At 36.0% G+C, this 27,015-nt stretch overlaps 1 protein-coding gene across 2 annotated transcripts; it reads right to left on the reverse strand.

The window, feature by feature from the left end:
- Positions 1–23,376, reverse strand: LOC145643152 (protein farnesyltransferase subunit beta-like). Of its 2 annotated transcripts, none has more exons than XM_081694314.1 (15): positions 23,201–23,376; positions 22,653–22,776; positions 22,474–22,560; positions 21,430–21,535; positions 18,443–18,478; positions 16,790–16,872; positions 16,375–16,428; positions 12,840–12,891; positions 11,295–11,359; positions 11,081–11,137; positions 10,906–10,978; positions 9,704–9,790; positions 9,475–9,616; positions 1,639–1,766; positions 1–623 (listed from the first exon to the last, which is right to left on the reverse strand). In XM_081694314.1, exons 2-15 carry the CDS (start codon positions 22,772–22,774, stop codon positions 387–389), a joined length of 1,329 nt encoding a protein of 442 aa, XP_081550440.1. In that variant the 5' UTR covers positions 22,775–22,776; positions 23,201–23,376; the 3' UTR covers positions 1–386. The 2 variants fall into 2 exon arrangements, with proteins under 2 accessions (XP_081550440.1, XP_081550436.1); XM_081694310.1 differs by having other exon boundaries at positions 22,653–22,794; positions 23,201–23,375.
- Between the last annotated feature and the right edge of the window lie 3,639 nt (positions 23,377–27,015).

A 27,015-nucleotide genomic window follows, 5' to 3' on the forward strand; every position in this document is an offset into this window, starting at 1 on the left:
CATAAAACCTTCTGTTAGTACCAGATTGTGAAAACCAGATCATTGTTGTTGTTAAATAGTAATTTGGTCTAACATTCTCAATTGGGTTAAATTCACCATTCTATTTCTTATAGTGGACACTCTAATCCAATCTTGGGTATTGGTCTATCAGATACCCTATATTTTCAATAACTTAAAATACCCCTAAAAAGGCTAAAACAACTTGCATCAAGCATTTGGTAAATAACCATACTCATCAATTCATCAAAATATACAAACAACTTACAATTAGATCGCTGGGTTGCGCCTAGTTATACATGAACTAAAACTATTTTGCAATAAACCTCTCTCCCTCGCCCCTCTTATCTCCATGGCTTCTAATATTCAGAAGATAATCACTTGATACTCTACAATTGTGAGAAGAACTCATGAACATTGTAGTAACGGTCAAGGACAACATTATACAAAGGGTGTATTGGTTCCAAGAGATTTGAATATGGACCAAGCACTTCCTGCGCCGTAGGCAAAGAGTCAGCATCCTTCAAACTGATATACTGGCACACTGAGAGACCACTTAAACAATAACATGTGTGGTAGAAGTCTCTGCTCTTTCCAGGCTTGTCTCTAAATCCTCCATCCATAATCTGCACCAATTAATCACATTCACTTATTTGAGGGAAAAAATAGAAAAAATCGCTTCAACAATTAATTATGCCACCTCTGTGAAAAGTTTAAGATGATCAAAGGGGTTAAAGGTACTTAAAAATATCTTAATAAATAACAAACATGAAAAGCAGGCATATTATCACTTCTTCCTTTCCTCTGTTTTCCATCTCCCGGAGGAGTGGAAAAAGAAGGTAGCTTTACCAAATCACTAGATCAATTGATGATTTTCAGATGGATGTGGTTTCAACAAAACTATTTCACATTATCAAAATATATGTCTTCTATCTACCATCATGACACATTGACACAACCTTGATCAACATAAAAGCATCAGCTGCAAAATTCTCCACTGATTTAATACACAGATATAAAACTAATTATATGCAGCTACCTCAAACAAGTGAGAGGCATCCCAAAATTCCAAGTGGGTGAGCTCAAGTTAGAACTTTTGTTCATATAGGTGACATGCACTTAACCTCTCCATGTCAAATAGATGCACCTTAAATTCTCATTAAATGCATCATAACCTTCATGTTCCATTCCTAATTCACACAGTGATTTTCTTTTTTAGCTATACTAAATATTTTAAGTTGACACGTTGTGACTTTTAATACCATAAACTTTACGTAACTAGATTTTGTGATACATAGATGGACTTGTGTAATAGATGGAGTGATTTATGCAGTGCAAAAATAATAACCCAATAATCCTGCCTTGAGCAATGTCTGCAATCTCACCTGTACAAGCACAAGAGAAAGACTATTTATGGAAGGCCCAAAGAGGGAAAAAAAAAAGGTTATAATGTTTGAATATATGGAAGTTACTCTACTTCTATGAGTTGTCAATCAAAAATATTATACTCCTTATTTTACCATAAATGCTAAAAAATATATCCCAATACCAGGCAACCATGCTCTAGTACCTACAGCAACTGACTTAAAAATAAAATCATTGATTAAACCGTACCAAGAAATTCCCCAATTTAAAAACTACCTGAGAACAAAGAATTATATATTGCTGCAAAGCGAAGTTGTGAAAGAGGGGTCCAATATTGACTGAACGTTTGACAAATTCAAAACCGATGTCAGACAAATTAGCAACATCAGGAACATCTTGTAGGCCTGCAGATATAAAACCACCAGTTTAATCTTACAAGCTTATAATTAGAATAACGAGCGTCTACAGCAAGTTTAAGGAAAGCCTACTGACTACGAAAAAATTCCTAAACTAATTCTAATTCAAGAATTAGACATATATATGGGCTTTAAACATATGCCTATGTGAGGCATGTATCAAATTCAGGCTTGAGAGCAAAAGTACTGAACCCAAGAACTTCTAAAAAATGAGCAACCAGACTCGCTTATATTACATATAGATTGGAAAGAAAGAGTGAGTTAGTGTTTTAAAAAAAAAAAAAAAAAAAGGAAAAATGGAAATTAAAAATCCAACCTTTGCACTTTCTTCCCACAAAAATCCAACCTTAAGTTTATTCCACAAAAATCCAACCTTTATACCCCATCTTCACCAACAGATCCAATTGACCTGAAACCTGTTAAATCGGTAAAATTTTTTTTTTTTTTATTATTGTTATTCACTCTCCTCCTACCTCCCCATCCTCCTTCCATGCCCACCATAACCACCACCCCAAAAACACCTGAACTGCCACTCACCCCTTGCTGCCACCCTCCTGCCTGAAACCCCGTCCCACACCTCTATCGTCCTTAAACACATAGCAACACCCTTCTGCCTGTCACCCAGAAACCCAGCCCACCTAGCTTCCAGCCGCATCTTCTTCAATTCACTCAACCCCCGACAACCACATCTCCCATTCTCCCTCACTCAACCCATGCTGCCTCGCATCTCACTCACTCATCAATCCCTGCTCCCTCGCATCTCCCTCACTCACCAATCCCTGCTCCCTCGCACTTCCTCACTCAACCCCGGACAACCGCACCGTCTCCCTCGCATCTCCCGCACCAACCCTGACAACCACACCTCCCTCGCATCTCCCTCACTCGAACAATCCCGACAACCGTACCATCTCCCTCGCCAAAGCAGAGCAGCCAACAAAAAGATCCAATTCAGCCAATTTCAAATTAAGGGGGTGGGGGTTTGTTGGGGATTCGAGTGGTTGTTAGGGCTTTGAAGGCCGGGTTGGGTTGCCGGGGAAGGAGAGGTGAGGGGGGGAAGGGAAACGACAGGGGATGGGTTGTTCGTTCTGTTTGGGACGACGGCATAGAGGTGGTCATTTGGCCGTAAAAGGGGGATGTGGGCTTTGATTTTATTTTTCTTTTAATTATTTTTTATTTAATTATTTAAAAAATAATAGACCAATAAAAAGCTAACACGTGGTATATAACTTATAAAAACAAGTCACCACTAGGTAATGGATCTTTAGATGAAGATGGGGTATAAAGGTTGGATTTTTGTGGAATAAATTTAAGGTTGGATTTTTTAGAGAAGAAAGTGCAAAGGTTGGATTTTTAATTTCCATTTTTCCAAAAAAAAAAAGGGAAATTCTCTTTGGTGAACTCCAACTTTTTAAAATTCTAAGTGATAAACATTCTTAAAATTTACGGAAATTTCACCAAATGCCACTGACAAATTTAAAAATTCATCAAATGCCATTGCACTTTTCAGAATTCACCAAATGCCACTCACAAATAGTAAAATGTCACATCGTGCCATTAATGAGGCCTGGACGTTAACAGTCCGTTATCGCGAAATGACCTCTATGCCCTTATTGTCTTTTATGGCGCCCTAAAGTGCATTGACTCTCTGACTTCTAAAATTTAGATAAAAAAAAAAAAAAAAAAAATTCCCTCGTTGTTCTTCTCAAACCTTCCCCTGTTCTTCTAGCTTTCAGCAACACACAGACCTTCAAACCATAATCAAGGAAGAAGCTTTCTTCGAACACCTGAACGACAGACGCAACTACATTGACGCTTTATCGTTTGTTGAACTTGGGCGAACCTGAAAATCGGTGAATTGTACTCGGGGTACTAGAAGGAAAACAGTTGAGTTCAAATTTTTTTCGGGGTGCTGGAAATAGCAATCAAGGTATTATTTTCCCTTTCGATCTTCATTTCGCGCTTTGATTCTGAATTTTTTATCGAAAATTGAGTTAGGGTTAGGGTTTTATGAAATGATCAGTTTTATGCGCTTATTTGACTTGACCTGTGTGATTTATTGTTAAAATTCATGTTACAGATGGTAATTTGTGGGTATTGATTTTGCATTGATATGAATTTTGGGTTTCTGAAGTGCTTGAAATTCAATTTGGTCAATGTTGTGTTGGTATGTTGTTTTGTGATATGACTGATGTGTTGGTATGTGGTTGTGAATTTGAATGATGTGTGTTGATGTTATGTGTAATTTGTTGATGATAGGATGAGTAGAGTGCGGCTTGATGTCCATTACAGAGATCAGGGCTTTGATGTGTTGGTTGATGATACTGACAGAACAAGTCTAATGGACTTGTATGAGTTTATGTTTGAGGATTCTGTGAAACAAAATGTGATCCTTCCCAAATGTATTGCCACCTAGAACTAATAGGAAGTTGGAGTTAGCTGGGGATAGGGACATGCTTAAAATGTGGGAGTGGTTTCAAGGGAAGGAGACAGTAGAAATATTCTTGGAGGAAGAGCAAAGTCCTAGGCAGATGTTTGATGCTGAGGCTAATTGGCAAAGAAGGGTTAAGGCCATGGCTGATAAAGCTAGATTGGAGGAGGAAAAGGCCGAGAGAGAGTCGGAGGAACAGCAACCTTTTAAAGTTGCAGTTGAGGTGCCTGTTGCTAATGTTGATGGTGGTGATATGGAGTATGTTAGAGTGTTTGACACTCCAGGAGCTGATGAGGTTTTCCAGCCTGAACAGAGTACTCAGCCTTCCACTCCATCTAAACACCCTCAACAAACTTCTCCTATGAACCAGCCCAAATCCTCAAGTGCAAGCAAAAAAAGGACTCCACAGAAAAGGAAAAAAACAACACCCAAAAAAATGTCAACCGGAAGAACCCAACCCTCCCCTCAACCACAAACAACCCCAACACCTGAACCACCCCAACCCTCCCCTCAACCACAAACAACCCCAACACCTGAACCACCACTTTCACCTGAACCAAGAACAACCCCACCACCTCAATCACCTGAAGCAGCAACATCTGAACCTCCACCAACTGGAAATGTTGTGCCTCAGAAATCCAAAAAGGTGGGTAGGTCAAGACCACCAGGGTTCAGAACAAAAAAGAAGAGTGGGAAAGGGGTTGTTGGGGGAAGCAATGAGAGGGTCAGTTTAAGGAGATCTGAAAGAATTAGGAGGGATCCAGCTAGGATGATAGATCTGATGATGATGACAGTGAGGACTCAGATTACATAGAATCTGGTAGTGAAGACTTTGATGATGCTGATGATCTAAGGGACTTCATAGAAGAAGAGGAACAATATGAATTCTTGTATGATGACATCCTAGACAAACAATTTGAAGATTATCTTGATGGGAGCCAAGCAATGGATAAAACATACAAGAATGGCAAGGTTTGGAGACACTGTGAATTTGGTAGCATTAAACTAGAGCCATGGTTGATTTTTGCACTGAAGTTTTTAAGGATTTTTGTGTCCAAGAAGGGTTTGGAGTCTTTGTTGAAAAGAGTGACCCTCAAAGGTTTATAGCAAGATGTGCTATTGATGGCTGCAACTGGAGAATTCATGCTTCAACAATGCCTTGACAAAGTCAGTTGGGCAATCAAGACATTGACAGGGGAGCATGCAACCTGTGGTAGGCTTGAGGTAAACCCTGTTGTTAGCTGTGATTGGCTTTGCAGACATCTGCAGTCAGATATTCAAGCCAATCCAGACATTCCAGTAGAGTCTTTGCAAAGAATCTGTATGGAAAGGTACATAATTCATGTGAAAAAAAGGTTGTTTTACAAGGTGAAAGCAGTTTCCAAGGAGATGATTCATGGTGGCTTTGGAGAGGCATACAGTCTTCTTCCAAGATATGCTCAGATGGTGAAAGAGACCAATCCAGGAAGTTATGCACTAGTGACATGGACACAATTATCTGCAAATGTCCAACCTAGGTTCAAGGCATGCTTCTTCTCCTTTGCTGCCCAAGTTAGAGGCTTTTTGAGAGGGTGTAGGCCTATCATTGGCATTGATGGGGCCCATCTAAGTGGTTATTATAAGGGGATTCTGCTAATAGCAGTTGGAATTGATGTGAACAATGAGATCTTTGTGTTTGCTTATGGCATAGTAAGCACAGAGAGTGTTGAGACTTGGGGTTATTTTATGAGGAATTTGAAGTGCCTTTTTCAGAAAGAGGGATGCAACAGAGATGATTGGACTTTTATCTCTGACAGGATGAAGGTAACTCTCAATTTTCTGTGAATTTTTTATTTCAAAGGGCAAAGTTCTCCCTTCTCACTTGTTACATTCCTATGCAGGGAGTTGATGCACCAATTATGGAGACATTCCCCAGAGCCAGTAGAAGAATATGCTGTCAACACTTGTACAACAACTGCAAAACAAATGGTTTTAGTGGAACAACTTTTCACAAGCTCTTTTGGGTTGCTGCTGATGCCTACAATCCATGTCTTCAACAAAGCAATGGAGAAGATTCATGCCTACAATCCAAAGGCTGTTGATTACTTGAACAGCACCACTGAGGTTTGGTCAAGGCATCAGTTTGAGCCAGCAATTTGTTGTGACCATAACACAACAAATTTTGTGGAATCATTCAACTCTTGCACCAAGCCATACAGAGATCTACCTGTGTTAAAGCTACTTGAAGGTTTAAAATTGAATTTGCTCTGTTGTTAAGTCAGTTTCAAAATGCAATTTCTACCTTTCTTACTATAATTTCTATATTGATTTCTATTTTGCAGCTATTAGGCAATGGTGCATGAAAAGGATGGCTCCAAGGTTTGATAAAGCAACATCAATGGGAGATGGGGAGCTCACTGAGTATGCTACTAAGATCTTGCAAACAAGATCAGATGAGTCTAGGTTCTGCTATGCTACACCATGTGGGGGTGATGAGTTTGAGGTGGATCAACATGTGTACTTTCCCATTAAACTTGGGGCTGGAACTTGTGGTTGTGGAAAGTGGCAACTTTAAGCATGTGCTTAGGGTGATTTACCACCAAAGGCTGCAGGCTGTAGATTTTGTGTCACCTTATTTCAAAGGGAGGGCATACAAAAGCACTTATGCTGAGCATATGCACCCAATGCCTGACCAAACCCAGTGGCCTTCTTTCAACCTACCTGACATACTACCACCCCCACCCCCAGTGAAACGATCTGCAGGCAGACCTAAAAAGCAGAGAAGAAGAGGTGCAAGTGAAGCAAGAAAAGGGAAGAGGCATAGCACAGTTAAGTGCAGCCTATGCAAGGAGTTGGGGCACAACATGTTGACATGTGCTCCAAAGAAAAAGATTGCAACAGCTGAAGCAACAACTGCAGCAACCAACAGCAATGCAGAAGCTGAAGCAAGCACTTCAAGGTCCAAGAAGAGAGCAAAGAAAGCTGCTTGAGCTCCAAAGCCCTACCCTTTTGACTGCACAGCAACCTAGGTTAATGTAGTCTAGTTGTTGAACAATATAATTCCAATGTGTGCTGTGTTGTGATGTATTTTTTTGGGAAAAATTTTGTGTAAACTTTAGACAAATACATTGGCAACAGTGGCCTTAATTTTTTGGATGAACAGTGGCCTTATTTTTTGGATGAACATGATTGAAACAGGAAGAAATATATGGAAGACATGTTTAAGTAAACACTTTATTCAATTTCATCTCAATTACATGTTGTTCACTTCATCATTACAATCACAAATATCACACACATCAATACACCTAATTTCAAAACAGAATTTAAAAGTGTTGCTTTTTCACTTTCTTCTTCAATTGCTTCAATTCATCATGCAAATTGCTATGTCCCAGTCCATCCCTATCATAGTAGCTTCCCGTACTTTGACCTTCTTGTGCCTTCAAAACTTTGCACCATTTGAAGCTATTACACGAGTCACACTTGTAGTATAGCCTTTGTGGATTTAATGTTGACTCCGAACTTCTAATCGCGTGTTTTCTGCCACAACCGCAAAATTTGTTTGGAACGCGCACATATGCACACTCGTGTGTTGAGGAAGATGTGTTTGATATCAAACTCATGATTATGCAAGTAGGAGGGATGCAATGTGTGTTCTAAGTCTTACATTTATACAAGAATGTGTGTGCAACGGCTACTTTGCCCCATCAATAATTCAAAATTGTTAAAAAAAAACTAGCCGTTACTTTAGAGGTATATTGTGTAATAACTTTAATAAGTAATGGCATTTGGTGAAATTAGTAAATATTCAGTGGCATTTGGTGAATTAGGAATCCCATTAACGGACTGTTAACGTCCAGGCCTCATTAATGGCACGATGTGACATTTTACTATTTGTGAGTGGCATTTGGTGAATTCTGAAAAGTGCAATGGCATTTGATGAATTTTTAAATTTGTCAGTGGCATTTGATGAAATAGCCGTAAAATTTATTATCAATGGTAGACTTAAATTATTGCTTACCATTGAGAAGTGTTATTTTAATAAAAAACCTTAAGTATAGTTAGTTTTTATTAATAATTCAAAAAAAAAATACAAAAAAAAACCCTTCCCCAACCCAACCAGCAACCCCCCCTCCCCCTGCCGGCGACGCCTGACCTCCCTCCCCCTACCGGCGCCACCCAGAACCCGACGCGACAACCCACCAGCGGGAGACCTTCAATTCCCATGAACCACCAACTCCCCAATCTGAAAAATCACCTCCTCTCTCCCTCGAAAACCCTTCTCCAAACTGTCATCCCCGCACCGGCGAATCCAAACCGTCCCTAGCCCTGCCATCTCCACCCTCCGAAACACCACATTGAACCCCAAAATTAAAAGCCCCAAATCGATTTTTAGGGTTTTGATTTTGGGGTTTAAGGGTTTCAGGGTGGTATTTTTGGCTATGGTGGGCGACGACGTGGGGGTGGGAATCTGGGCTTCCGACGAAGGGCTTCCGGCTAAGGTGGAAGGACGGGGAGAGGTTTTGGAATTTCGGGGTGGCTGCTGGGAGGTGGTGGTTTGGGCGATGTTGGGATGGGGGGAAAGAGAGAAGGTAGGGTCGCCAGTCACCGGCAGCTGGATAGGGTCGCCGGCACCGGGGGTTGGGTAGGGCCACCGGCAGGGGGAGGGGGAGCTAGCAGTGGGTGGGAGGAAGAGGTGGTTGATTTTTTATTTTTTAAAAATTTTAGTATAATTATTAAATTATTAAAAAAATAATTAAAAACCTAACTATAGTTAAATGTTATTGTTAAAAAAATATAAAAAAACCTAACTATAGTTAAATTTTTAATAAAATATAATAATTAATGACACCATTGATAATTATAAAAAGTTTATGAGTACCAAAGATAATTTTATAAAACTTTGTTCACCACTTAGAATTTTATAAAAGTGAAGTTTACCAAAGAGAATTTCCCAAAAAAAAAAAAAAAAAAAAAAAAAGGTAAATAATGTGTGTGTAAAATGGTGGGGGGGAGGGGTTAAGGGAAAAAATGTAGATAAAGAAGAGAGTGAGTAGAAAGGTGATAATATTCAAGTGTAAAGAGGGATAAGGTAAGTAATAGGGGTTTGCCAAAAATGGATTATAGTGAAAGAGCGGTTTCAAGAACTTTCAGAAATGATAGTACAAAAAGATTATATATGTGACCATAAAAACCAAAAAAAAAAAAAAAAAAAAAAAAAAAAAAAAAAAAAAAAAAAAAAAAAAAAAACAGAACAAAACAAACAAACAAACCCAGTAATATCCTCACTTTTTTGTCCAATGTGGCTACTATCCATTTGACATATTTCCTCAGGTAAGTTAAGATTTCTTTTGGAAGAACCATTTGACATCATACCCAGCTGCTTCTCAATAATTTGCAGCAACCTTTGAATTAGTGGAAAGATACCTCCCTTGAAGCAGATAATACATGTCAGTTCCTTGTATGAAAAAAAAAAATAAAAAAAAAAAAAAAGACAGATCAACATATAAAACATCACCTGCCAAAAGGAATAACAACCATCCACCAATTTGTTTGTCCTCCCCTGAAATCCACCCTCAACTCCTTGACGAAATACAACCCAATTCTGGTTAGAGATTCATTAAATCAGCACTAAATACATGAGTTATACATACTAAAGATCACAACACTTGGCTGAAAAAAAAAACGTACAGTTTATTTTATTTTCAGCACATGCGTATCCTCTATAAGATTTGATCAAATATCTTGATTTCTCTTATTTTTTCAATAATAAAAAAAATTAAAACATTGCTGCAACATATCCCAACTAGTTTCGGGAAAATATAGAACATAGAATAAAGTAAGGTAGTTCAAAGGAGATAAAAAAAATTAAAAAAAAAAAAGGCAAACCCAGTTAGTCTTTATGATTGACAAAATTCGTCAATCTAGAGGCAATATTGTAAATCGGTGCACTTTTTACTGTTCATGGGCAAAACCGTACTTAAGGTAGCGGTTATACCCTAAAACCGCTAATTCAAGTAGCGGTTTTGTCCATGAACAATAAAAAAAATACGCTTATTTACAATTTTGCCACTAGATTGACAAAATTTCTCAGTCATAAAAATTAATTTTTATTTTCTCCAAAAAATAGGGAATGAGGAATAAATTTAAGAGAGGAAACAAAATTAAAAGACTGTCCAACCAACAAAAAAAGATAAACCACTCCTTACTTATTATTTTTCTCCCAAAATACACAAACTTTCTATCCAATGACATAGGCCTCAAGTTTGCGTCTTCATCATGATAACTTTTGAATCGTACATATTAAATTGTAAAAGGATACTTTTGTTTTTAAGATATTTACACTTTGTTTGGATAGGAAGAAATGGAAGGAAAAGAAGAGAAGAGAAATGGAGAGGGACAAAATCTCTTGTTTGGGTAAAAGATTGGGGGAAGGAAGGAGAAGGAGAGGGAGGGATCTATTTTCCCTCTCTCTATAATAACCATAATCTCTCCAAAATTGGAGAGATTTGGAGGGAAAATGGAGCTCACCTCCCCCCTCCCTTTCTTTTCCCTTCCCTTCCTCCATTATCCCTCCCCTTCTTTTCTTTCCTTCTTTGCTATCCAAACAAAGCGTTAATCAAAATAATATTTCAAAGGGAAAAGGCAGTATCTTCCTCCTTTTGTTCACCAACGGGAGGAAGATAAAAAAAAAATAGATTTAATATGAATTATTCTTACAATTAGAGCAGGCAAGTCTAATCGATGAACCTCGTTGATAAGAATCATTGTGGCCAATCCACAAAAGGTATACCTATTGCAAGCCAAAATACATTATGTCATATCAAGCACAAGGAACAAGGGGAAAAACAGCAGAGTTAAAATCAACAACATATAGTCATTAATAGTACTTTACCCTCCATGGGCTTCTGAACCAGGCTCACCAGCAATGCCACCTTCATATGTCTGACAACTGGAGAAACATCCACACCACATCAAGAAAAGTTAATGTAGTCTGCCACAATTTGTTTATTAATGTATATACCAATCTTTAATTATTTAAAGAGGAAACAGGAATGAACTCAGAAATAACTTGAAAATAAACAAAACAAAAGCCAGATGCAACAAACCTCATAATGTAATCCCCGACATTTTGCACCAATTCGTGATCCAAGATGTTCAAAATACTTGCAACCTTGGAAGGAAAAGAATTTATTAGACACAGACGAAATCACGATGATAATCCAGGCATGGTGAAGAAACTACTTTTTATCAAGGTAGATAGCATCAATAAAAACAATTACAAAGCCTTGATTCCAATGATGAGTACCTCTTAGCTTTCCTTACCTGCATTCATTGGATGATTCAACTAAAACATCAACCATCCATTTACATGCCACTTGAACATTTGTAATTATGGGACTAAAGCTTTGATTGATTGATTGATTAATCATTTGTAATTATGGAGTATTTAGGACTCTTTGCTTCATCACTTTGCAATCAGAATATCTTATAAGACACTCCAGTTGTCCTCTTACAAGCTAATATTTTACTCCCCCATCCAAAAGTGTTTCCAAATTTTATAAACGAAAGAATTAAACCTAAATTACAGTAATTATGATGTATATTCTTAAAATTTAAACAATTGATGAAGGTAACATAGGCTGCAATAATAAGAAACAATTGAAACCGTTATCTTATAAGATAAAGCTAATATGTAACTCCCCAATTCAAAAGTGTTTCCCAACTTCATAAATGAAAGAACTGAACCTAAATATTGGCAATTATATCTATTCCTTAAGTTTGAACAATTGAGGTAGGTAACATGGGCTGCAACAATAAGAGACAATTGAAGTTGTTATTGTTATCTCACAAGAAATTCCATAGTTATCTCATAAACTATTCTTAAATAAGATATAAGTTCTCACATCTTAAAACAAATTAATGATCCCATCTTTTCAAAATAGAGTATAACAACCATCTATTAATACCAAATTAGCCACCAAATAGCGAATGTGAGAAGCATAAATTAACCTTCTAATGCATTTTGAGATAGCCTATGATCACAAATGAAAAATAGAATTCCTAATACCCAAGTAGTGGACAATAATATTCCCACATTCAACCAACAATCATTTAAGTTAGACCATCTCCAATGGTGAGACTCAAATTTGAGTATTGAAATACAAAATGAGTTGTTTTTTTACCTCAAATGGTGATACCATACCCACTTCTCAATTTAGCAACTCATGTAAAGTCTAATTTCTCAATGCTGAGACTCTCTTAAAATATACAAATGTCACTTTCAATTTATGACCCATCGATTATTGTAAGATTAAAAAATAAAAAAATAAAAAGGTAAAACTTAAATAAATTACAAAATATATTAGAATATTGACAATGGCCCACACTTTTTGTCAAATAAGACTCAAAGTTGAGTATCTAAACTTAGCAACTTTCTTTTGGAGTTGCTAAGTTTAGATCCCAACTTATTGGTATACATTGCAAAAAATACTCTCTCTCTCTCTCCTAAAAATACTCACTTGAGTCTCACCATTGGAGAGGGTCTTAACACTTGACTTTAGGTTCTCTATAGTAAGATAAAGATACTTGTATATTAAATCACACAATGAAAAAGCAATGTAGGTCAAATTGCAAAATAAGATAAATCTTACAGAAATTGCAGTGTAGCACGCTCTAACATCAATTTCCCCCATTTCATGCATTCTGAAAAGGCAAAAGACAACTAAGCATGCTACATAAAATATCGATTACAAGAGAAAATTTTAAATAACAATTCCAACATTCCTACAAGAATGTCACATTGTCACCATCCTTATGCCTCTTTGACTACACATTTTTGGCTTTCTCATGTTATTCTTATTTACAAAGTTGGTAGATATTAATGGAGATGGTAGATATTTACAATGACCGTAAAGCCCTTGATTCAAGAGCTAGGCTCACTAACCAATGCAGATGGTAGACATTAATGGAGTCAAGAAAGAACCAGCAAAATAAAGGATGTTCCAAAAAAGAAGGATCTAACAAGGTAATCAGGATAAACTCTTTTTTCATTCCAAATCGGATTTTTACAACGGTAAGCATTCCCCTATAGTTCATAGTCCAATATCTAGAGGGACAACAACATATAACTTAAAAGCCGAGACCTATTTTACATGGACTTGGATAGAAGGATCTAATAGTGTCCAATAAATCAATCCTTTAGAGCACAGGATCTCTATTCGAGATTTGGACACGGATAAAGGAGCACAACAAAAATCTTTACTTCTAAGAATTTTTTTTACAAAGGCAATTTGACAATAAAGATGCAGACTTAATTCATTTAGTTTTATCTATCAAAAAATTAAAATTCAATAAGTTATAGGCTTATAGTGTGTAAAAACTAAAATATCTTCAATTTCCAATAAAAAAAAATGAACTAGCGTCTAAATTAGAAGCTATAAAAATGAATTTCAATTCCTAAAAGATACCAAAGTCAACATGTGACTACATAATAGTTATCCCACACTCCCACCCAACTTTCATCTTCAACTACCCCCACACCGTGATAACTATTATTATCTTGCAATTTGGTCTTTACCTTTCTCCCTTTCTCTCTTCATTTTGCAATAAGTTTTTCTATTCTCTCTACTGTGTCCGAATGGACAATGTCGGGTTTAACCCCAGTTTTCATACCCGAACCGGGTTATGTCGTGTTCACAAACAGAAACAAAGGAGTCAAAGTGTCAAGTCCATGTAAAATAGCCCAAAACAACTTTTAATCTAGGTTCTAGACAACAAAATGAAGCCTTAAATCAAATAATATATCTCATATTAGGTGGGATGGTACTAGAAATAACCTAAAATCACATTAGGTAGGATTTGGAAACAAATAATTTAAATAAGTTTCAAATGCTCCTATAAATTTTAGCTTACCTTTATATTTTGCGAAAAATTGATAAAAATAATCCCAACTTTTGCTTGTTCACTCAAAATAATCCCAACTTTGGATAATTTTTAAATAATGAACTTTAGGGGTTATTCGCTTTAAACGAACCTAAGTGGCCTTTTAAAGAGGTAAACTTCTTTTTTTTGTTTATGTGACACGTGTCACCATGTGATGCTTGACAAAAAAAAAAAAAAAAAAAAAAAAAAAAAAAAACCACCAAGCCACCACCTAACTTTCCGGCACCCCCTTCTCCCACTTCCCAACTACTCCTCCGCCCCTATTCGCCGCTGCGCCCAGTCCCCCCCTCCCCCACACCGCACCGACGCGGGTGCTACCCCTCCCCCTAAACCACCAAACCCTCCACCGTGAAACCTCCTAGTCTAAACCCAAACCCTTTTAAAAAAAAAAAAACCAACCCACCACATATCCCCCCCCCCAATCGGCGCTCCCCACCCTCGAAACCCTAGCGCTAAGGCTCCAAGGGTGGGGGAGCACCGATTGGGGGGATTGTGCGATGGGGCTCGAGTTATACATTGTCTTGGTTTTTTTTTTTTTTTTTTTTTTTTTTTTTTTTGCGGTGGAGGTTAGGTGATTTAAGGGGGGAAGAGGAGGGAAGCATCGGCATCGCCATGAGGGAGGGAGGGTCTGGTAGTCGGCGCTGACGTGAGGGAGGGTAGACAGCAGTGGTTAGGGGCTCCATATGCAGACGGTGCGTGGTAGTTTGGGATGGTAATTTAGTTCTGATTCGGATCTGACCCGATCGAAAGAAAAAAGTTTGATCCGAATCTAATATACAAAAATCCGAATCCATCAAATAAAGTCCGACTACAAATGGGAGCCGAATCGAACTCGGATCCTATGTAGGGTCCGATCCAATTGACTAGAGTCCGACAAAGAGTAAGACATGCACTTATTTTTTTATTTAAATATTGTACATATATTAAAACCCTAACAGCCCTCCTTCCTTACTTTTCACGTGTAGCTGCCACCCCTCTTTCATTTACTCATTTTCCTTTAATCTAAACTCTTTCTCTCTCCTCTCTCCTCTCTCAATTTCTTAATTTCTCACTGTAATCCAAGAGAATATCTATCATAATATTTTGAAGAATCAAAGTCACTACTACTTAGCAGTTTAACAAGATTATTGTGTTTGGGTGCCTTCTAATAATCTCCAACTTGGGATGTTTTTTACTTTTTTTGTTTGAATTTTTTTTTCACAATATGTATGATTTCATATACACACTCATATTTTTGCATTTGCTATAAAATTTTAAGGTTGAATATAAATTTATACATTTTTGTTTGTTGATATTATAGCTTATGGTGTAAGTCTGCCGGTTTTGGATTCTAAGGCTGGCAGGTTGGAGGTTCGAAAATCCATCGGAATCAGACTCGGGGGTTATTAACCCAGACTTGGATTCGGTCTTGGACCTGCATTTATAGTTCGTTTATTCTGGTGGTTGTTGTGGATGCGGGGCCTAAGGGCTGGGTTTATTTCTTTTTTTTTTTTTAAAAAAAATCATGTGGTGCCATGTGTCCCGTAACCTGATACAATGGGTGACCGGTTGGGACCATTTAAAACGAATAACCCCCAAAGTTCGAATTATTTAAAAATAATACAAAGTTGAGATTATTTTGAGCAACAGGCAAAAGTTGGGATTAGATTTACCAATTTTTCCTATATTTTAACTCAATGATCACCTAAAAAATCCAGCCATTAAAACACTATGACACTAATGGAAGCATGTAATCATTACACTTTGTTTGGATGAACGTAATTTTGGAGAAGGGGAGAGAATGGGAGGGAACCATTTCCCCTCCCTCTTTATAACACCATCCCTCCAAAATTAGAAAAAAATAATAATAAATAAATAAATAAAATTGGAGGGAAAATGTAGCTCCACCTTCCCCCTCCCCTTTCTCCTTCACCCCCCCCCCCCCCCCCCTATAGCTCTATCTCTCCAAAATTAGATGTTTAGAGGTGAAATGGAGCTCCACCTTCCCCCTCCTCTTCCTTCCCTTCCACTTTGCTATTCAAACAAAGTGTTCTTTCTCAAATGCAAAAGGAATGAAACTGCATATGAAAGATGAACCATTACAGGAAGGGTGGGACAAAAATATGAAAAAAAACCACGAAAGGGGGAGGGTGGGGAACAAAATAGCCATCGAACTATATTTGTCATAAAAAAAAAGAGGGGTGGGACATAATTTATAGCAACGAACAGAGAAGCTTTTGAGAAAGAAGATAATAGTTACTATACCTGAACGACCCACCTGGGTCCTTCATTCGCTGCAAGAACGCATACAATCTATCTCTGCATAATAAAACATATAGTCTTAGTATCCTTGATAACTGATGTTGATACTATGCGCATGAGTGTGTGCACAAGTTAATGCACTTTTCCACAATTGGATATCATGTCTTTAGGTCACAGGTTCCCAAGATACCCTTAATTTATGGAGTATACTTGGGTTTCCAAGAAAGAAGTGAAAGAAAAAAGTCTTTCCCCATTGCATATGTATGAAAAAAAAAAAAATTAAGCACTTAGGCCACTTACGCTAGCGAGCCAATTATTTCACAAGTTAGATGTCTTGGAATGTGTGTGGTGTTCGTTCATGTGTATGCATGAAATAATAACAATGGAAACCAAAGTTCTAATTCAGTAAAATAGCCACCTGTCAATAGATGACAATGCACTGCGCCCTCCCAGTGTGATAAGTGAATTCACAGAAGCATATGAAGTTGCCAGATGAGGCATCTGAAAATTGGAATTGTTAAGACACTCAGTCGTATGTAAATAGACACATATATGAATAAATAAATTAATTAATTAATTAATTAATTAATTAATTAATAAATAGATAAAAGAGAAGAGTACTGAGAAATACTTCCTCCGTTTCTATTTAGTTGACGCGTTTGATTTAGACACATATATTAAGGAGAGGAGAAAGAATGAGAGAGAATGATAAAACAAGTGGGGTAACTTGTAAATGCAAGGTAAAAAACTTACCCCAAAAGGAAACATGTCAACTAAAAAAAACTTCCTAAAAAGGAATACGTGTCAACTAAAAAAAACGGAGGTAGTATGTAGCAAGTGACAAGCTGTTTTTCTGAATAAAAAAAATAATAAGTGTTTAATATAAAATAATATTAAACACTTTCTCCTCCTAGAAGAAAAAATATCCACATAGGTAGTCCTCCTCTTATGTTAGTGATAGAAACCTCACAGTCGTTCGAAAACTCATCGTTAAATATTTTGATTCTCTGTTGGGCAGTTGTAAAAGAGCAGATCTCGACTCAGGATTCTTAAGAAAGAGTTTTTTATTGCAAGACATTGGAGTTGTGCATTAAGGAGGAAAACTACATTAATCATTTACTCTCTATTCCATGTTTTTTTCTATTTGGTGCTTGTACTGTTATAGCCTTGTTTGGGAAGAGCTTTGATAGGCTTAAGGACGATAAAATACTGGCTTGCTTAAGAGAGGATAAAGATTTTGTTTGCAATGTGGAGGCACACTAGGAATAAAAAATTAAAAAGGATACATGTTCAACTGTTCGAGAATTAGACACATTAGGGTTTATATTTTCTGTAGCAGGCCGTGCTAAGTTTAATGGGTGCAAGGACAAGACATTCATAAAAAGTATTCCAGGCCTCGTATGATCTCCAAAGCATTTATAAGCATATATTTCACATTAAATTATCATCTGTTCCCACTTTGATTTCACTTAAATACGTATTTCAAGATAGTGTGTCTTAGGTTAATTTAAGCATTTCATAAACTTTTCAGAGAGTTTTTGACAAGGCTACTTGGGGAAAAATGGAGTGGGAATAACAAAGTTGGGTGTTACTTGACTTTTCTTGATTGAAGATATATTAGTTCATAACGACTCACTGGCACAAGAATTTTTTGCATATGGATGATATGGATGATACCTAAGAATTATCTCCTGCACTCACGACCTCAGAACAAACAAGTTGTTTCGTATGAACTGATAGCTCAAAATTATGATTCTGTGAATTTAATTCATAGATTACAAGCATTCAGTTCATATATTACAAGCATATAATTTGTATAGTTCAATATATAAGAACAATTCATAAGAAAATAAGCATGTAGTTTAAAATTATGAACAATTCAAAGAAACTGAACATTTAGCTCAAAATTATGTAAGTAGTATATATGTTCATAAGATTTGAGCTATATGCTCATTATTTTGTAACTATTTGCTCAGTGACTTTATAACTATTAGTTGGGTTGAAAAAGGATACAAATTAAAATGATCAAGATAGATTGATAAGCTATATGCAATTTGAAAAGGATACTTGCCTGTCCTGGTCCACCACCATATCCACCATGTGGGTCCTGCATCCAAATTCAACAAAAATGATAAAATTAGTATCAGCCAAACAAAGAAAGACAGCAAAAGACTTGCTATGTTAACTCACTAGCTGGGGTTCACATGAAAATCAAAAGTGGTGACCCAAAATTTCAACTCATGAAAGCAACATTAGAAGTTAAAAAAACACGAAAGACAAACATTTAGAGGCACTAGGCCGTTATCTAAATTGTGATCTTTTAGCCTCAAAAAACCCTCTACTTATGTCAAATTAGAATTATCTATTTGCATTGTCTTCAATGGTTGCCATTTTCCACTTCCCACTTTCCTTTCATAATTTAATCCACCACACTTCTTGTTACTAAAACTTCTTTACAATGTCGTCTTCAATAACAAACATGAGAGGGTAAGGAGAAGCAAATATAACAAAAAGCTTCTAACATTAATTGCAATATGTTTCCTAGTATGAGAGTTAAGCAGTGTCAAAATGTTATCTAACCAACTTGTTCCTAGTTTTACGCCTAAAGCAAGAGGAGAACTACCTAAATTTACAATCAGCTTAAATAAAATTGACATTTCCTCACTTTTCTCATTCTAAATTGAACTTAAGGATACTTTCTAGTTTAAAAAAAACACAGTACCATGGTCTCCAGACACGTAGTATAAGAAACTTTTGGATTTGGTCTGCGTACTTGTGAATTTTATCATGTAACTGGATAGATCTTAAAACTCATGGTCAGAGGGTTCATACAAGTTGCAGTTGTATATGATCTATTGTCTTAAACTGAGATGGCATAAGCTTATCAAAAACCATTCAAGTCTAACAAACTCCTAGTAAGCCTAGGATTTGTTCCTTATTCCAACAGTAAAACTAATCATATCGAATCCGAATTCAACAAGATAAGAACTCACTTCAACAAAATTTTAAACTAACTACGATTCTAGTGACTCAAGGATATGAAATTCAACTATAAGTTTTTAAAGTCTCATCCAACTTGATATTTACCCATGCTCCCACCTTCACTGCTATGTTTGACCATGTACATTAACTCAGACCATGTTTGAGCTTGTTACATTAGCAAATTTCTATATCAGTAAGTTCCTAAAATCGAAAGTTCCTAAGTAAAGAAATTTTAAATGGGATATTAACCACAAATACCTGAAGTGCGAAAAACGCACAAAAAATTGTTACTTAGAGAGTATGAAATGCATGTATGATCCTACTAAAGAAATTTGGAAGATAGCGTTGAGGTGACTCTATCCGCAACAGCATAAGCATCTAAAATCTCCAACCCTAGTAAGTACAAAATAAAAAAATAAATAAACAAAAATAAATAAACAAAAAATAAACAACCAACCAATCTATATAGCAATCGAACGGAAGAAGAGATTCCTAGATAAACTGATGCCAAACACCATAGGATGAACCATGTTCTCCATGACTCCTCCACATGGAGGCAAAACTATAAATATCTCTCAGCCCTCTCCCCTAACTCATGGCCGTAAATTGGAGCCTAGTTAGAGAAACCAGGTTCGTCACTTTGCTTTTATTAGAGTGATTGACAGTTAAGTTTAGGATGTTTCACCATTTAATAACCAAGGCAATGCCAAAGTTACAATGTAATGGTAAGCTCATGAACGGATTAAAAAAATTTATCATAACAAATCTTCAATTTAAAAATGAACAGTATACACCACGCAAAGCTGGATAGCATGGTACAACAGTACCAGGTTAGGGGCAAGCAATATTTGTATCCTGCCAAATTCGTGTTGATCTTCCATAAAAAGGGGTCATGCAAATCAAGGTGCCAACTCCTTTAAGAACTTCTGAACTTTTAATCAACCGATTAAAATTAAAACAGAAGAATACTAGTCAGGCCAACCAAGCCCATCATGCTCGTAACAAGCTCATGCCAAATTTTAAAATGAAGTCCATGCTAGGCCAACTGGTGTGCCTCTTGTGCTGTGAGCCATTGATATGTTCTTGTAGGGACATGCCAACTATGCACTACTAGACTCCCTCCATCCGTTTTTAATTGCCCATAGAGAAAAGTTCAGTTTTTTAAGAAGCAAAGTAAAATTGAGCACACGGCCGGTTGCTAGTGGGATTGATGAGGAGAAAGATAAGAGAGAGCAAGTGGAGTTACAAGTGGTTAACTTTACCAAACAAGGTTCCCCATAGAGCAAAGTTCACTTTTCTAAGAAGCAAAGTAAAAGTATGTACATGGGTTACGACTTACGAGTGGGATTGATGAGGAGAGAGGTAGAGAGAGCAAGTGAAGTTACAAGTGGTAAAATTTATCAAATATTGTAATGGAACTTCAAAAGGACATTTCAAAAAGAAGTATATGATAAACAAAAAAGGGACAAAGGGAGTATGTTCTATGCTTTGGTTCTAAGCACAAAGGACCCGAACCATAATGAGACAATTTCCATATCTATGAGAACAATACCATCGAAAAACAAAGCCGCAACCTACACTTGGACACCAACGCATGTGATATAATCCAATCCTTTCCTGAACTTAAAGATATGCGTTCTGAACTTCGTTCAAAACTAAACCGCAATATCCTCCTAAGAAAAGAAATAACAGCAAATCATCTATGAAACATGTGTGTCTTTGTTACATCACATCAATCCATATTATAAGATACACATATCTCCAATATGAGGGCCACGGAAAAAAAAAAAAAAAAAAAAGGCCTAGCTTGGCTCAAATGTTCATATCGAATTTTAAAGCAATGAGTTTGTAGTCCATAATAACCTAGGAATAATCTAAGAAAAAAAAAATCAACAAAAACAATAGTAATACGAAAAGTCAAAAACTTGTGAAAAAGTAAACCTTGCATAAATTGTAAACTGTTTTTGAAAAGTTACAATTTGTTAAGTCACACCACCATTATCAGTTAAAAAGTTCCCCCAAACTATGTAACAAATTGAATGAACAAGAATGAAATGAAATGAAATGAAACCAAACCTGGCACTGACTGAGAAAAGCAACAACATCATGTTCCAAGTTGTCATCAAAAGATTCACCCAAAAGAGCAAGTGAATGAAGGATCCAATAGCAAAGCCATGGTCGACTGCACAACAAAGGTATCATCTTTCAAAACTTTCCATAGGTGGCGCCATTGGATGAGATTGTGGGATGTGGGAGAAGGATGATGAAGGTATGAGTTAGTTCTCATAGATTTTTCACTGTAAGCGATACTCTGTAGTCTATAATACGTTGTTGGTTTTGCTTATTTTGTCAGTTCGTTCTAGTAGCTCCTAAGATCATAGACATTAACCATTTCGGCATCAGTCTTTAAATTAGCAGTTGTGGTTTTTTAAGCTACAAGAGTAGGTTATACTAGCTGGTGAGTGGTGACTGTTAGCTATAAAACTAGCAGTTCAAAATATGAGTGTCAGGCAGATTAGAAGTTGAATTTGTATACTTTGTAATATATGTGTGTTACTTTTATTATGGTACGTTAACTTTCATCCTCCATGTACTTTAACTGAGAATTTACATTATGATAATTATTTTGTGGCAAAATTTTCCAATGTAAAGTAAAACCAATTATGGAGATTGGCCATTATCTTCTACTTGCCACATGACTCCTATTCAATGGCACCTATACCCAAATCGTACTTCTTTCCATGGGTACCTTTCTTTTCAATTTTTATACCTACTATTTTGCAAAGGGAGGCAACTTAGTTGAAGGACCAAGACTAAGTTTCTAGAGGTTTTTGTTTTCCAGTTCAATTTTGATACTACATAAATAGCAGCACTGCCACTTTAACAATAACAAGAAAAGTTTAAACACAACTTGTACGACTAACCACCACCTTAAACACTATGGAGTGCTTAGCCAAACAGCCATATTTCATCAAACCTCAACCGTTACTTAAAAAACAAGACCATATCCTGAAGTATTAACATAACTTATCTTAACTCTTACTCCGTAGTCCGTACCTATCTAAACATAAAATTAAAACTTAAAAGTGCATAAGTATCAAGGGGAAAAAGAAAACACACTTGGCATCAAGAACACAGAACGAAGCAGGAAGCCATTTAAGGCCATTGGTGAGATACTCGGCGTGCTTATCACTCGCGATTTCCATCCTGAAAAAAGAGGCAATAATCAATTGAGAATCATATATATTTATATATATATACTCCATAAGAAAAAAGAAAAAAAAAATAGCAAAGAATACATGACAGTTTGAGCTCTCCTGGGGAGATCATTGAAATGTTGGTAGATGCTAAAGACTTTAGACTCAACCATCCCTTGCTCTCTCATTGTCACCGTGACGTTCGCTTCCGGTGCCGCATCCATTGCTAAGGAAAACTCACAACCTATTATAAAAATTACATTTGTAAAGCTTTGTATGTGACGCTAGATAGCTTCGACAGCAAAGACAACAAAGAGGAAGAAAATCTCTGTTGATTAGGTGCTCATATAATCCACATTAGAATAACCCAGGCCCGTCCCTGAGGCAGGGCAGGAGGGGTAGCCGCCCTAGGCCCAGGGTAAAGAGATTTGATTTCATATTGAATTATCTTGAAAAATACATAATTTTAGGGATATTTGATTCAATAATCAAATTACGGTCATAAATTTCTTATCTTTTGGATTTTATATTTCATAATCTAAGAATTTACGAACCCTAAAATTAAAGCACTGATCATTAAATTAGATTAGATCAAATATAAACCCTAGATTGTGAAATTGATATGATGATGACAACAAAAAACAACTTACCTTAGAAGCTGCTTTAATGGGGGATGGGATATAAGGATAAGATTCAACGGAGAACGCTTCAATGGAGAACGTTGAGTGCGCTTCAACGTAACTGAGAGTCTGAGAGAGGTAGGAAATAGGAACGGAGGCCTTTAAGAGCCATGACCCGCCATAGTTATAATATGGGTTAGATCCGTCTGATAAATAAATTGGGCGGGTCTTTATAAGTTTATATCATCAATCAATCAATAAATATAAAAGGTAAATTTGAAAAAAAAACAGAAAAAAAAAACACACTTCTGAAATGCACCATTTTGCGAAAAAAAACCTTTTAAAAGCTTTTTGGAAAAAGAAAACCCAAAGTTTAATTTTTTTGTTGAAAACAACTTGTGCCTCTAATTCACATGATTAAGCTCTAATTTTTTCCTAATTATTCACTAACTCTCACTTAGCCCTTTATTAACTAAATTAATTTATAAACAAATATAATGATAAAAACCACCATCCCTACCACCAGCCAGCCTTTCCTCCTCCTCTGGCAGAGTGGCAGTATCCCCCCTCCCCCCAACCGAGCCGTGACCCTGAACCACCGGCGGGCCCTCTCCCTTTCCTCTTTACCCCCGCTACAACCCTCCCCCTTCCTTAAACCACCCTAACCTCGACCAATCACCTAACATTGATGATTTCTTCTCTAACTGAGATATCGATGATAGCACAACATCGAGTGGTGGAAGATCCTCGGCGACGACGGCGAGAAAGAGGGAGAGAGAGAGTGAGTCAAGGAGAGAAAATGAAGAGGGAGAAGAAGCGTGAGGCACCTGCTCGGTGTTAGGGTTTAGGGAGGGGGAAGGTTGCAGCGACCAACGGGGGAAAACGGGAAAGGTAGGAGGGTTGCCGGAGGTCGAGTTGAGGTGGGTCACTGGGAGTAAGGGCTTCAAGGCGGCGGCTCGGTTGAGGGGAGGAGCTGCTGCCATAGGAGGGGGAAAAGGAGGGAGTGGCTGGCTGGTATGGTGGGGGGGTGGTTTTTGGTTTTTTTATTATTATTTATAAATTAAGTTAATTAATAAATGGCTAAGCGAGAGTTAGAGAATAATTAGAAGAAATTAGAACTTAATTAAGTGAATTAGAGGGATTAGGTTGTCTTCAATAAAAAAAAAAATTCACAATCGGGTTTCCTTTTGCTAAAATGTTAAAATTTGGGTTTTCTTTTGCCAAAAAGCTCTTAAAAGGTTTTATTTTCGCAAAATGTTGCATCTAAAAGGTTTTTCTTTTTTTTTTTTTGACAAATTTGCCAATATAAAAAGTTGACTTAAATAATTTTTACCCAGGTGTGTCCTTCAATGATTTTTTTTTTTATTTTCTTTTAGTAAATATTTTATGAGTAAAGTTTAAAGAGGTAAAAATAAAAAAATAAAAAAATAAAAAAAGTTAACTTAAATATAAATAACAACCTAAATTGTAATAAATTAATTATTGTCTAAATCTCTAACTATAAAAAGAATAAAAAAATAATCACATCTTTAGGAAAATATCATATAGATTATCAACATAAGATTTTTAACAATAATTTTTTTTTTTATTTCCTTCTAGAAAATCTTTTATAAATAACGAATTTAACTGTAATAAATTAATTATTGTCCAAATCTTTAATTATAGAAAGAATAATAAACAATCACATCTTTAGGAAAATATCATATAAATTTTTTTTGCCAAGTAAATTACCTTGATGATCAATATCTACATAGAAAAAATCAATGACTGACTATCTAAATATAACTATATACTAAATGAAAAACCAGAAATATTTAATACAAGTACTATATACCATACAATAATATTTTTCTATATATAACTTTTTGATGTATGTAATTCATAATTATTTTTATTAGTTGTGTATGTAATACTCCTTAAGTTTTAGTGTATTTATTTAGTATGATATAATTTTATTTTTATTTTGTAATTACAAAACTTTCATTTTATTTTGCAATTACATTAAAATTTTTAATTAAACTAATGATAAATGGTAGAAATTATCGTGCATAGCACGGAATCTAACCTAGTGATCGACTAATTATGAGACAGGTGGACTTTAAGAGGGTGTTAGTTTAGGGGGATAAAAGGGGTGGGACAAGGATAAAAAATAGGGATAGAAGAAATGTAGTGTTTGTTTAGAGGGATTAGGATTAGAAGGGGGTTAGGGATAGAGATAAAATCACCCACTTATCCCTCCATTTCTATAACTAGGGGGGTATAAGGGGAAGGGATAAAAAAAAAGGATTTTAAAAGACCAAATTACCCTTAATGAAATTGAAAGAGTAAAGAGAAGAGTAGAAGTTAGTAAGGGTATTTTTATAAATTTATTGCTTATCCCTAATTTGTTTCCCATACTTACCAAACATGGGATAAAAATTAATTATCCTTGTCCCACCTATCAATCCCCTATCTTTATCCTCCCTTCTTATTCCTCTTATTCCCATCCCTTCAACCAAATGCCCCGTAAAGGTTTTAAGTAAACATGTTTTAAATATTTCCATACACCAGAGCTTGTATCAATTCTTTGTAAGTTTTTTAGATTTTTTTTTTTTTAAAAAAAAGGCTAAAAACTACTTTTAAATATAATATTTCTCTCCTTTCACGGTCCTCACTCAAACCCACTATTAGTTTTTTATTATATATTTCCTCTCAAATTCATTACTTTTCAATAAAATATTAACTCCATTATCTTTCTTTTATAATTTTTTAATACTCCAACTACCCCACTCACCTCTTATTTTATTTAAGTCAATTAGATTGCCTAAAATTATGTGTCGGTCAAACTATAACACTTACTAAAACACGAAAGGAGTAATTAAACTGAATTTTCAACAAACAAAAGGACAGTAAAGTAACATAAGTTACTATTGGCATAAGAAGCCCTTACACAATACTAATTAAGGTCATTAACGATATTTACCTTTAAGTTATTACAACAAGTGAGGAAAACACATATAAGGTTTACCAATATACATTTAAACATGTGATGGGACTATTGATAGAACGAGGGAAGTTGGTGATGGTGTTTCACGTTGTGCTAGGTATTTTCTAACATGCAATTAAAAGTCTATGAATGTTGCTGAAATGACGGAGACAACCAAAATCAGTATGCCTTACCCTAAGGGACCCAAATAATTCAAATGGATAAAATCCCTTGAGATCTATGCTACATACATGTCAATCACATTTCTTTGCGATCTGACAAAATCATATCTTATACTTCCTCTGTCCCATAATATAGTTCCTATTGTGCTTTTTTCACGGTATTTAAGAAATGGGAGGAGAAGCGTAAAAAGCTAGACAAAAGTTAGACAAAATTACAAGGCAAGCAAGTGGATAATTTCAGGGGAAAAAAAGTGAAAAGTACAATCATAGACAAAAGTTAGAGAGATAAAGTGAAAAAAGTACAATGCAAGTGGATAAGTGTAACACCCCAATAATTATTTCTTTAAACTTGTAAGTACCCTGAACAATATTCAAGAGAATTAATGGCTTGCTACCGCCACGTGTTCAAACGTTAAGGCTATATCAGTTATAAATAAGTTTTAAAACTAACAAACAAAACCAAATTAAGTCCTACAACTTGGAACCATTAAGACCCTTATTTAAAACTCAAACCAGTAGAAGTAGTATAAATATGAAATCGAGTTTAAGTTACTTCAAAAGTAATTAAGTAAATAGCAAATAAAATGAGAAAAGCAACCAACACTCCACTCAAGATCCCACCACCTAGATACGAATGCTGCATGTGTAACAACCTATGGTTATCTGCTCCCCAATATTACAAGTGTAAAAATTGGATC

This window comes from Chenopodium album, chromosome 1 (assembly GCF_948465745.1).
Source record: "Chenopodium album chromosome 1, dcCheAlbu1.1, whole genome shotgun sequence".
In the NCBI taxonomy this organism is placed as follows: Eukaryota; Viridiplantae; Streptophyta; class Magnoliopsida; order Caryophyllales; family Amaranthaceae; genus Chenopodium; species Chenopodium album.